Below are 14063 nucleotides of genomic sequence, written 5' to 3'. Positions count from 1 at the left end.
AAATTGCTACTTGGTTGCAGGGCACATTTACAGAGGCCTTTTTTGGGTGTGGACACTGTTCTACACTGATCATTGGAGAACATCTTGCCTTACTATTATTTTTTCATCGGGAAGATATTGAAGTGTCTGTTTGACCCCCAAGGGCGTTAATCAGATCGCCCTGAAGTATTACTTGTTCTCTTTATTGGACCACATCCTGCTATACGGCAATTGCCGACATACATCTCCTGGAAGGCTCCCCCCAATCTAAAATGGCTGAACATGAAAGTAATAATTGACTTATTGTATAAGCAACAGTAGCCTCCAAGTTCATGTTCAAAGGAACAATATATCACCCACTAAAGATTGCGATTTCTTCAAAAAATTGATATTCACCATATGGTTAGAAACCTTCATTTCCATCGTTATCTTCATTCATTGTTTCATTGTGTTTACCCTAAAAAAAACCCAGATGAAGTCTTTCTAAAGACGAAACGCGTTGGGTTGTCATCAGCTTTAAGGAATGAATTAAGACACCATACAATTTTAAATTATAACTTTTTAATAAAAAGAACTGTTAAACTTTTCAGAAACTTGTATATGTTCTGCTGCATTTGAACTATTTGTACATTACACACAGGGTGTTGGAATCCTTTAGCGCTCTCTATCCATCTCTATATCCATACCCACATGTCTCCCACTAACAGGGGGGTCTTTTAGAGCAGCAGCTATCTCTGTGGCGCGACTAGAGTCATTCCTTGTTGTATATGTATTTATGTATAAATATAATATAAAATGTGTATATATATATATATATATATATATATATATATATATATATATATATAACCAAAGAATGACCCCAAGTGCGCCCTTGTGGTGTGAGCAGCTACTCTAAACCCCCCCTGTTAGTGGGAGGCAGTAATAGAAATAGAGAAAGCAGGGATTAGAGAGCGCTTGAGCCACCAGCTCAGACTTCCACCAATAGCAGTTAAATATAATGCAATACAATTAATAATCGTAAAACCAGAGTGTTTTTATTAAAAAAGTTTTCTCAAGTATCACATCTGGAGATGGTATTTCTTTTGGAAACGTATAGTCAACAACCCAACGCGTTTCGTCTTTACAAAGACTTCATCAGGGGTTTAACAATATTCATAATTATAATGCTTGTACCGGCATGTAACTTCTTCAATACTCCATAAGTCATAATATTCCCCTCAATGGGGTATCCAAGGAAACGCAAACAATGGAGCGTATTTCTTCCAAAGAAGGGAGGGCTGGAATAACTTTCCCCTCAAGAGTAGAATACTTTTTGTATCAGAATGTCCCTATGTAGGGCTTAAGAGTGCAAAGTATCACCTTCTTCAACCAATCAATTAAGGCACGGGCAGATGTTTAACTGATGCATTGATCCAATTTAAAACGGCTGTCCTAAATAGTTTATCCAGTCCAACCAAGCGATTTTATATGTCTACTATCCGCTGGTTTAAATGAATATGGGACAGTGTGGAGTGAAGAATCAATCACAGTTCAAATTCTGATCCGTGTGGAGCATATAGGAACAGAACTGTCTGCAGACAGTTCTGTTCCTATATGCTCCACAAGGATCAGAATTTGAACTGTGATTGATTCTTCACTCCACACTGTCCCATATTCATTTAAACCAGCGGATAGTAGACATATAAAATCGCTTGGTTGGACTGGATAAACTATTTAGGACAGCCGTTTTAAATTGGATCAATGCATCAGTTAAACATCTGCCCGTGCCTTAATTGATTGGTTGAAGAAGGTGATACTTTGCACTCTTAAGCCCTACATAGGGACATTCTGATACAAAAAGTATTCTACTCTTGAGGGGAAAGTTATTCCAGCCCTCCCTTCTTTGGAAGAAATACGCTCCATTGTTTGCGTTTCCTTGGATACCCCATTGAGGGGAATATTATGACTTATGGAGTATTGAAGAAGTTACACGCCGGTACAAGCATTATAATTATGAATATTGTTAAACCCCTGATGAAGTCTTTGTAAAGACGAAACGCGTTGGGTTGTTGACTATACGTTTCCAAAAGAAATACCATCTCCAGATGTGATACTTGAGAAAACTTTTTTAATAAAAACACTCTGGTTTTAAGATTATTAATTGTATTGCATTATATTTAACTGCTATTGGTGGAAGTCTAAGCTGGTGGCTCAAGCGCTCTCTAATCCCTGCTTTCTCTCTCTCTCTCTCTATATATATATATATATATATATATATATATATATATATATATATATATATATATATATATATATATATATATATATATATATATATGAAATAGGCAGCACTCACGGTCTTCTGAAATCAGGGATGCAAGGCTACCAACGTTTTATTTATTCAGTCATCTTTGGGAATATTATATATATGTATACTAGTCTGAAGTGGATAGAGCTATATATAGTGTTCATTCTAGCACCCGCTATCTTTGAAGACCCATGCAGTTCCTGTTCCCTGCCTAGGGTGACGCTGTCTGCTGTGGTGTTTCTAGCACAGGTCTGGTTTCCATATCAGTGCTGATATACAGACCACAATGTGCTAGTAGCACTACAGCAGACAGTGACACCCCAGGCAGGGAAGAGGAATTGCATGGGTTTTCAAAGATAGCGGGTGCTAGAATGAACACTTATATATATCTCGTAGAATAAGGCAGAACTTGGGAAACTTCCATGCAGTGAAAAAAATGTATGTTTATTTCAACAAATGTTTCGGGCTGCAATGCTGGGCATTATGGTACAGTATGTGGCATGTCATGTAATGGTCATAACGGTGTGTGGCATAATGCGTAATGGGCATTATGGTGTGCGTAATCCTGTCGCAGTGTGTCCAAGTGGCTATAGCTGGCACAATGTGTAGAAGTGCTACTAAATGTGTGGTGTAATGTGAATTGGTACTATACAATTGGCTCAGGCTAGCCGTCTGCTCAGGATATATGCCATGTGGGGGAAAGGAGGAGGCTTCTGTATGTGCCATGCTAGGGGGAAGGGAAGAGGAGGCTTTATTTCGTTAAGACCCAGAAAATGTCAGGTGGGACCCTGATTTTTGTAAGTGAGGGATCCCAAGGACCCATTATTTTTTTTAGGTTTTTGCGATCACTGCAGTCTCCTATGCCATTGGTCTGGGGTGGCCAGAACGTTGAGGAGCTTCCGCAGGTAGATCGCTATCGGTTACTGAAGCATTAGCCCTATAACCCTGAAGCCTCTGCTGGTACGCACATGCAATGCATGCCAGGGGGGTTTCTATAAGCTGTTATGTGGGGGAAGGAGGTCTCTTCTTCTAAAGTAAGGTTATCCCAGCTGCTGCCTGTGATGAAGTTTTGTGTGCCTCCCTCCTGTTTAAAGTGTGTAGAGGTGGAGAGGTGTCTTAGATCTGCAAGTGCTGTAGAAATCATCCAATGGTTGGCACCATCAGATGATTTTGCCTCCGCGTGCAAGGCTGCGATTGGATGGTTATGCTAAACATCCATTCACATGTGTGCTGGGAAATCGGCACCGGGGGGGGGGGGGGGGGGGGGGCACCAACAAAAAACTTGCCTAGGGCATCAGATTGGATAAGGCCGGCTCTGACCACCACCCATCCATTACTGGAACCAGGCCTTCCATCAGAAATTGTGGGGACCGGGACGGACAAAATAGGCAGGACCCCCCTTCCCTTTTTTGAATACCTGGTGAGACTGTGTCTGCAACACTGGTCACACTACTCAACCACTACATTGCTTCAAGGAAATGTGAATTTTGTTTATGACAAATTATACTTTATAAACTCCTGGGCCCCGTTTCTGTCTGGCCCTGGTACTGGAGTCCCCGCAATACCGCCCTGATGGCTGCCTTGACTAGAACACATTTGATTGGAATAGCTATAACATGCTGTTTCATACAATTCCTGTGGGGATATTTGATAAGTGGCAGGTTTTCAGGTTTTGCATGGGTTTTTCACTCAATATCATTAAAGGCAAAACTGCTGAAAATCATTGGCTTTAAAAACCCAGCACTTAGTAAATATAGCCCAATGATGATTTTCTATTCTATTATTGAATGAATTTATAGGTGCCCACACATGGTTGATTTGCTGAACAATCCAATCTGTCACCCAATTTTCTGTGAAATCCAGAACACTCCTGCTAAAAGATATCATACCCACACACAAAACTATTTTGTAAATGATGAGAGGATTAGATGGGTCGTTTAACAACTAAAAATCATGAACACATCATTAGCTCATAGGTTAATCATGACTACATACTAAACGATGTGGGCCAAATCGTGCAAGACACGTCGTTATCTTTCCACATATTGAAGGGATGAGCGCGCTAGATAAACAACAAGTGGGAATCATGCCCATACTCTGAAAGTTTTTAAAAGATTGGTTTCTCCAATTGGTTGAAAACTGCCATATTGTTTAAAATATCTTACAATTTTGGGATGCTTATCCCCAACAAAGGCTTAAATGAGAAAATCATTAGCATACAAGCAGTACAATCTATCGATTTACGTTTCATATAAAATGTTAATTTAATAGGATTACCTGTTTTTCTATGTGTATGTGTTCTTTTCTTCGGCTGCTTATGAGTCCCTGACATTTTTGTGTTTGGTAGAGACACTGGTGTAGCTGTCTGCTTGTGTGTAGCTGTCACACTGCTTGAAGTAACAGAATGTGCCTCCAGAATAGTTGCAATAGTAAAGGTAGTCTCTGCATATGACCTGCCGTCCAAAACTGTACTAGCCAGGCTTCCAATAGATGAGTTTGGCAAATTTCCTGGTGGGGAAATAGTGGTTTTTGTATCTCTCCACCACCACCACCATTGCGCCTCCACATTTTGACATTGGGTAAGAAAAGTAGAGCATAGCAAAATCCACTTCACCATATTCTTAAAATGGCTTAAAAAGACAGTATCTAGTAGCATCTGTAATTAAGTTGATATCCCAGTGGAGCCTTTAATATATATTTTTCTTCTCTGTCTACATTTAAATGCAGATTAACTCACAGCAAAAAAAAGTGTCAAAAGTTTTGCAGAAGATTAGAATATGTCTGGAGAGAATCAAACTTTCTCTGTATCCGTTCTGTTCTTTTGTGTAATGTAGATGTTAAGCTAGCAAACCAACAACCTTTTTCTCATGTAAATTAAGGGAATGCTGCCCAGTACCAAGAGGAGGTTCCTTTGCACACCAATCAACACACACTTAAGAAATGAATGTACACCACTTGCTGCAACAAATAACTTTTTATCATACAACTAAGCTTTGTTCAGCGGTCTGAAGCGTATTAGGACTTGTAAATAGTTTCAGAACAGATTGAAATAAGATTATTATGTCTAATAAAGTAAGCAGAGTCTTTGCCTTGGTCGAGTTTAAACATGCAGTACCCTGCACCAGGACACAAATCTTTTCTGCAGCTAATAACAGCATCATACAGTACTTAATGCAGTTTACATTGTACTTTCCTTGTTTCAGCCTTATCCAGTGATAAAGTGTCAGGCATTCATTTGCTATTAATTGTATTTAATAATATTCGCTTGTTATGAAAACCTGAGACACTTGGCTATGTATTATTTTTCATATATTCCTAAATGTATGGTACAGTACTGGCAATGTCAAAGACAAACCAAATAAGTCTATTGTATTGTGTAAAGATGGAATACGTGCAGAATATCAATTCTAGCATTACGATGGAGGCACTATTATCCTCTTCCGGGTGCAGGGAGGAGGAGAGCCCGGCGCAGCAGCAGCAGTGCCGGGTAAGGGAGGGAGGGGGGAGCCGCCGGGACCCGATGGGACCCGCTGACTCTCACCGCAAAGGACAGCTCTTAACACAAGAGCTGACCTTTGCCATAAATATCACATATGTTACAGCATATGCGATAATTATGTCGGCAATAAGCGGCGAAGGGGGGCGGAGCTGGGCTGCGAATGTTTGAACATCCCGCCCGAAGTGTCTTTGGTAGGCAAGCTCAATGAGTTTTGTCTGGCACATGCCATCTACTTTGCTCCTGAGGAAGGTGTGTGTCACACTGAAACATGTTGAGTTTGCCTAGCAAAGGCACTTCTCCTTTCCTATTCTGGACCAGCAATTCCAACGGTATACGGTCATTAGGTCGACAAGCATTAGGTCGACAAGCATTGGGTCGACACCATTACTTCGACATGCTGAAAGGTCGACATGGGTCTAGGTCTACATGGGACTAGGTCGACATGGGTCTAGGTCGACAGGTCATTCGGTCGACACAAGCATTAGATCAACATGGGCAAGTACGACATGGGGTTTTTCACTGTTTTTTGAGCCGACATGTGCTGACAGTTGATATTTCATACCCTACCATCCACTAGGGAGTGGAGGGAGAATAAAATAGTGTGCCAAGCGTAGCAAGGCCCCACCCCGAAACATGGCGAGCGCAGTGAGCCATGCAAGGGGACACAGTGCTACGTTTCAGTGTCCATGTCGACTGTGTTGACAATCCGGTAAAAAAAACTATGAAAAATCCCATGTCGACCTTTTGACTGTCGACCTTTCCCATGTCAACCTAATGCTTGTGTCGGCCTAATGACCTGTCGACCTTTCAGCATGTCGACCTAATGGTCTCGACCCAATGCTTGTCAACCTAATGATCCATACCCATTCCAACCCATTACAAGAGGTCATGCTCCATCGTCCATCTTCACAGCACCATATTGAGAGGACATCTTGCTCATTTAGGACGATCATTCATGGACTCTGATCAACACTGGGTAAATACCATTTTTCTGGGAAATTGACTGGAACTGTATATCTTTGAATACCAACACACACTGTCCAATATCCAATAACGATACTGGATTTTATTGTGTATTGGCACCTCTATTCCTCCTCTCAATACAAAGGTATTTCTATATACACTGTTACAATTTATGTTGAGGTTGTGTTGATTTTTACTGTTAAATATAGTTTTAAATATAAACCGGGAAACGGACGGGAGATGGGGCTGACGGGGAAAACTGCACCATATGGGACCCTGCTCCCCTCCAAAAATGGGCATCGCTGTAAAGGAGGCAGACGCTAGAGGTGTTCCTTCACCTCTAGCATCTGTTCGGGAAGGGCACAGTGCCCAGTGCTACCTGGAAGTGCAGATTCTGGGAGCGCTGTGGCCCTGCAACCCCTGGTAACAAGCATGTAAACCCCCCTGGCAACAAACAAGTAAACCCCACCTGCCAACGAGCAAGTAAACCTCACTTGGCAATGAGCAAGTAAACTCCCCCTGGCAACGAGCAAGTAAACCCCCCCTGGCAATGAGCAAGTAAACCCCCTGGCAAGGAACACATAAAGCCCCCCTGGCAACAAGCAGGTAAACTGCCCTGGCAATGAGCAAGAACCCCCCCATCCGGTAACAAGCATGAAACCCCTGGCAACAAGTATGGAACCCTTTATGGCAATGAGCATGAAATCCCCCTAGGCAATAAGAATGTAATCCCTCCCGGAAACAAGCATGGAACCCTTGGCAACGAGATTTTAGGTAAGTGGTACTTATGTGCCTATCATTGCGATTAATCTCAGTTAATCCCAACAATTGAATGCAATTAATCACAATTTAAAATTTTAATCATTGCCCACCATATATATGAAACACGTTGAGCTTATGAGAAATATATATATATATATATATATATATATATACACTGTATATATATATATATATATATATATATATATATATATATATATATATATATATGCGGGTGGGTCGGTCGGCACTCTAGCTGAGTCGACAATGTACCGTGGTGCCTTCCAGAAGTAATGGATATTTTCAGAAAAAAACAGGCGTCACTCACGGGTTTAGTAATGAAAAAACGTGTATTAAAAATACAACATGGTGTCACATCAAATAGCCCGACGTTTCGAGGCTGTGCGCTCCTTCTTCAAGGTGCACCTTGAAGAAGGGGCGCACAGCCTCGAAACGTCGGGCTATTTGATGTGACACCATGTTATATTTTTAATACACGTTTTTTCATTACTAAACCCGTGAGTGACGCCTGTTTTTTTCTGAAAAAAAAAAATATATATATATATATATATATACACTCCTCCAACACAGATGTCACTCAGGGTATTGCTTAGTTCAAAAAAAGATTTTTACTAGTGCCAAGTAGGGGGCAATCTGTGTTGGAGGAGTGTATTAGGTGGGATTCAGTTCCCTCTGGAGGGGCACCTGGGCCAAGAGTATCCGTAAGTGGACTAGGGGAGTGCCGGACTATTTGTGCAATATATATATATATATATATATATATATATATATATATCAAACCCCAATATTCCTCCACGCGCTATACACAAAAAAATATATATGAACAATTGTGCAAATAGGCTGCCCAACCACAATGCTCCCCGAGGGCCAAGGGAACAAGTACCACAATCTTCTCCCCAATAGTGGTGAGGCGCCAATCTGTCGATGTACAGTCCTTATGAAACCAATAATTTTAAAATAATGACGAAAATTTCATCCAAGCAATTGCTTTATTTGATCCTTCAATAGATAGTCATAAAATGGAGAAATGTCTCAACGTGTTTCGTCTTTAAAAAGACATCATCAGGGTACATTCTATAAATGCAAACATTTGTATAAGTACATATAATAAAATAATAATAATATAATAATATATGCGAATAAACAAGGTTCATAAAGGACGAAGCAAGTTTCCAAAGAAGACCTTTTAGGTGGAAATATATTTTCAAAAAGAGAAAAAGAAGAAAGAACAAGAAAAAGGTGGTGGTGAGCCATAATTGAAGAACAAAGAAATATATACCTTCTGTTTGATATAGGATATGCTATTATCATAATAGTGGTCCTGTGCGGTCCATATTGTTAATCCTACTGAAATCATAATGTGATATATAAGTGAAATAGAATATATTATTCTTTAAAAAAAAAAAAAAATATATATATATATATATTTTTTTTTTGGAAAGAATAATAGGTACTTGTGTACTAGCACGGTGCCCACGATAATTAGTCGCACGATTTTTAATCGTATCGCATCGCATGACATAAACCCGATGGCATGCGATGCGATGCAATTTAAGCCCCCTATGCGATATAAAATTGTATAAGCACCCTAATGGGTGCTTTTAAGCACTCTAATGGGTGCTTACAATGTTAAATGCACCCCCAGGCCACCCGCCAAGTAAAAACGTGAACCCGAAGCGTGGCAAGCGGCGGCGGTACGCGTCCTCCAACCTTTTCATACCCCCACTATCCACGTCAGCGTGGAGTTGATTTCATAAAGTGTGGCGAGCGCACCGAGCCTGAAGCGTGGCGAGCGCCCGCGTATACCTGTTCTGCGCGTGCGCTCGCCACGCTTCAGGCTCGGTGTCTCGTTGCACTCGCAACACTTTATAAAGTCAACTCCACACCAACGTGGATAGTGGGGGTATGAAAAGGTCGTAGGACGCGTACCGCCACCGCTCGCCACGCTTCGGGTTCACGGTTATACTTGGGGGGTAGCGTGGGGGTGCATTTAACATTGTAAGCACCCATTAGGGTGCTTTTACAAGTTATAATCGCATCCCATCGCATTGTATGGCATTGTATGCCATATACAATGCCATACAATTTTAAAATTGTATGACATTGTGGAACATCGCGCAATATCGCATCGCATGCGATATGGTCTGCGATGCGATGGGCGCCGTGATGGTACACAAGTACCGAATAACATATTCTATTTCACTTATATATCACATTATGATTTCAGTAGGATTAACAATATGGACCGCACAGGAGTCATGGGGAAAGCAAAAGAATGTCAAAGGATCTGCAGGAAAAGGTAATTGAACTGGATAAAACAGGAAAGTGATATAAAATGATATCCAAGCAATTGAGAATGCCAATCAGCAGTGTTCAAACTCTAATTAAGAAGTGGAAAATGAGGGATTCTGTAGAAATTAAATTACATTCAGGTAGAAATTTCAGCCACAACTGCCAGGAAAATTGTTCAGGATGTAAAGAAAAAGCCACAGATAACTTCAGCTGAAGTACAGGACTCTCTGAAAAAAAAATGGTGTGGTTGTTTCAAGATGCACAATAAGGAGGCATTTGAAGAAAAATGGGCTGCATGGTCGAGTCACCAGAAGAAAGCCATTACTACGCAAATGCCACAAAGCATCCCATACTCCAAACAGCACAGAGACAAGCCTCAAAACTTCTGGAACAGTCATTTGGAATGAAGAGGCCAAAATGTAAATTTTTGGCCACAACCATAAACGTTACATTTGGAGAGGAGTCAAAAAGGCCTATGATGAAAGGTACACCATTCCTACTGTGAAACACGGAGGTGGGTCGACAGTGGCGTAACAATATAAAATATTTTCTGCCGCGCCCTCCCTCCCCCGTATTGTCCCTTATACATTATGCAACACATCTTAATGCTACTCACACTATACACCACACACCTTCACAGAAAGGGTAGTGGATAGGTGGAATAGCCTCCCATCAGAGGTGGTAGAGGCTAAGACAGTAGAACAATTTAAACATGCTTGGGATAGGCATATGAAGATCCTTACAAAGAAATAAGGATTAAAAAGGGTTGAGATTACCTGAAGGATAAACGGGCAGACTAGATGGGCCAAATGGTTCTTATTTGCCATCAAATTCTATGTTTCTATAATGTACCTTACACTATGCACCATAATGCCACTTATAGAATACAAACAACACTGTAATGCCCCTACCATTGGTGAACAAGCCTCCAGGCGAAACGCGCGTCCAGTATCGGGGCTGAATGTCACAGAGGGGAATCTGGTGTATCAAGGAGGATTCAGTGAAGGCTGTCTGAGTATCAATTTGCTTATTTTTGTTTTTTACTTTTCACATTGTTGCTATAGTTAAGTCGCTGGAATTAACCCAGCCTACTGTATGAGGATATAATGTATAGACCAATCTTTCATGTTAAAACATTTACATTGTAGCGACTAACTATATTATACTTGTGGTGAGGTTGCAATATTGTGGTGAGGATGTATTATACTAACTTTACCCAAACTATGCTTAAGTGAGGGACGTATTCCACTGTTGTATAATACTGCTAACTGGCAGGTGTAAGATATACTTTTCCCATTGGGACTGAGATTGCTTCGATCTAAGGGACTCTCATTGGTCCCGGCACCACGTGATCCTCTGCACTGGTTTAACTATCAGGGGTGAAACTGGATCCGGTTTCCAACAGCAGATCCCTATTTTCTTTCCCCTCCCCTCTCTTTCACTGATCCGACCACAGGTCTCCTTTATAATCATCCCCTCATCTGGTCCGTTCACTGTCTTTGAGACACACGGCCAGAAAGTAGGAAAGATTGGAGACTAAGGGAAATCAGCTAAAAACTTTCTAAACACTGATACTCACCTCTAGATAAATCCTCAAGAAATAAAACACCAGTAGATTCGGGTATTTACCCTCATATACCACAGAACCATATGCTGTGGTAATCCCCCTGTGACAAAGCACCTGATAAATAGATATTTCGCCATTCTTACTTTTAATTCACAACAATCAATAATTGATTGCACATTTCTTTAATTGCACTTATACGAATTTTAATATTGTCACTCCATTAAAAAATCAGCCAGGCCAATTGATGCCTCATGGGAGAATATCCCGTCATTGAGATCATGAAGTGATCACGGCTGATACATTCACATTAATTTGTGATTCTGTGATAAACAATACTATTAAGATCGTTATACACTTATTCACACTAACACTGCATATATAAAAAATACATAAAAAATATATCTTTCTCTGTATTAGTCTCTCCCCTATGAATATGGTATAGGGATAAGTCAGTAACAAAATATATATATATAATCATATAGAAATTTATTAAGTCGTGCCCCGACAAAAAGAGTCACCCTTTCTCTCCTTTTTAGTGATACATTATATAAAGCTGCCAGGTGTAGGTGTCAGTGGTGTAACTATAGCTCCGCAGCCCCCGCGGTGGCGAGGAGGCGCAGAGTAAGTTTGGGCGCCGGGGGTCTGCGGGGCTATAGTTACCCGCTGCTGTCTGCGGTACCTGCCTGCCGTGCTGTGACTGCCGTCACAGTCCCGTCTCTCCTAGCGCTGGCTCCTGCTTCTATAATGAAAACGGACACTTAGAAAATGGCTGCCCCCATACTGCAGACAGTTTTCTGTCTGCAGTATGGGGGCAGCCATTTTCTAAGAGTCACGTTTCATTATTAGCAGCAGGAGCCAGCGCTACGGGACCGTGACGGCACGGCAGGCAGGTACCGCAGACAGCAGCGGGTGGGCAGGTATGGGCATGGGGGGGGGCTGCCGAGGGGAGGGGGAGTGGCGGGGGGGGGGGGGGCGCATAATAAGTAGCTACGCCACTGGTATGTGTGTATGGTTAGTGTTATCGGCTGCGGGTGTATGTGTGTATGGTTAGGGTTAAAGGCAGAGCCGAATTTCCCATTAGGCACGTGAGGCACATGTTTGGGGGCGGCACTTTGTTTGGGGGCGGCACTTTGATGCCTGTGATAGTACTGTCAGCCCAAAATGTACCAATAACTGCAAAATATCCACTGTACTGTACTATATTCCATCTTAAATAGAGTGTAAAGTGATGGGACATGCACATACTGCCCCTATAAACTGTTCTACTTAGTAAACATTATTGTTGTGCCTAGGGGCGCCCTCATCCCTAAATCCACCCCTGGTTATAGGCTGGGGGTGTGTGGTTAGGGGTAGAGGCTGCAGGGTGTATGTGTATGGTTAGGGTTATAGGCTGCGGGGTGTATGTGTGTATGATTAGGGTTATAGGCTGCGGGTGTGTGGTTAGGGTTATAGGCTGTGGGGTGTATGTGTGTGGTTAGGGTTATAGGCTGCAGGTTATATGTATGGTTAGGGTTATAGGCTGCTGAATATGTGTGTATGGTTAGGGTTATAGGCTGCGGGTGTATGTGTGGATGGTTAGGGTTATAGGCTGCGGGGTGTATGTGTGTGTATGGTTAGGGTTATAGGCTGCGGTGTGTATGTGTGTATGATTAGGGTTATAGGCTGCCGGTGTGTGTGTGTATGGTTAGGGTTATAGACTGCGGGGGGGGTATGTGTGTGTATGGTTAGGCTTATAAGCTGCGGGGGATATGTGTGTGGTTAGGGTTATAGGCTGCAGGGTGTATGTATGGTTAGGGTTATAGGCTGCTGGATATGTGTGTATGGTTAGGGTTATAGGCTGCGGGGTGTATGTGTGGATGGTTAGGGTTATAGGCTGCGGGGTGTATGTGTGTGTATGGTTAGGGTTATAGGCTGCGGTGTGTATGTGTGTATGATTAGGGTTATAGGCTGCCGGTGTGTGTGTGTATGGTTAGGGTTATAGACTGCGGGGGGGGGGGGGGGGTATGTGTGTGTATGGTTAGGGTTATAAGCTGCGGGGGATATGTGTGTGGTTAGGGTTATAGGCTGCAGGGTGTATGTATGGTTAGGGTTATAGGCTGCTGGATATGTGTGTATGGTTAGGGTTATAGGCTGCGGGGTGTATGTGTGGATGGTTAGGGTTATAGGCTGCGGGGTGTATGTGTGTGGTTAGGGTTATAGGCTGCGGTGTGTATGTGTGTATGATTAGGGTTATAGGCTGCCGGTGTATGTGTGTATGGTTACGGTTATAGACTGCGGGGGGTATGTGTGTGTGTGTATGGTTAGGGTTATAAGCTGCAGGGGATATGTGTGTGGTTGGGGTTATAGGCTGCAGGGTGTATGTATGGTTAGGGTTATAGGCTGCTGGATATGTGTGTATGGTTAGGGTTATAGGCTGCGGGTGTGTGGTTAGGGTTATAGGCTGCGGGGTGTATGTGTGTGGTTAGGGTTATAGGCTGCAGGGTGTATGTATGGTTAGGGTTACAGGCTGCTGGATATGTGTGTATGGTTAGGGTTATAGGCTGCGGTGTGTGGTTAGGGTTATAGGCTGCGGGGTGTATGTGTGTGGTTAGGGTTATAGGCTGCAGGGTGTATGTATGGTTAGGGTTATAGGCTGCTGGATATGTGTGTATGGTTAGGGTTATAGGCTGCGGTGTGTGGTTAGGATTATA

At 42.2% G+C, this 14063-nt stretch overlaps 1 protein-coding gene across 5 annotated transcripts in view; it reads right to left on the bottom strand.

Moving 5' to 3' along the window:
- Positions 1-14063, bottom strand: part of COL15A1 (collagen type XV alpha 1 chain) — a 537229-nt gene that overhangs the window by 458102 nt on the left and 65064 nt on the right. For 4 of the 5 annotated variants that reach the window (XM_083188345.1, XM_083188346.1, XM_083188348.1 and 1 more), the window contains exon 1: positions 4547-5076. The exons of the other annotated variant lie outside the window; for it this stretch is intronic. In XM_083188345.1, the coding sequence (XP_083044471.1) occupies positions 4547-4925 (379 nt within the window). In that variant the 5' untranslated portion in view covers positions 4926-5076. Of the gene's footprint in view, positions 1-4546; positions 5077-14063 lie in introns of those variants that run through there. 5 annotated transcript variants of the gene reach the window in all.

Source organism: Crinia signifera, chromosome 5, assembly GCF_055691185.1.
Source record: "Crinia signifera chromosome 5, ASM5569118v1, whole genome shotgun sequence".
In the NCBI taxonomy this organism is placed as follows: Eukaryota; Metazoa; Chordata; class Amphibia; order Anura; family Myobatrachidae; genus Crinia; species Crinia signifera.
The sequence above is the reverse complement of the archived record's forward strand: the minus strand, read 5'-3'. Positions and strand labels throughout refer to the sequence as shown.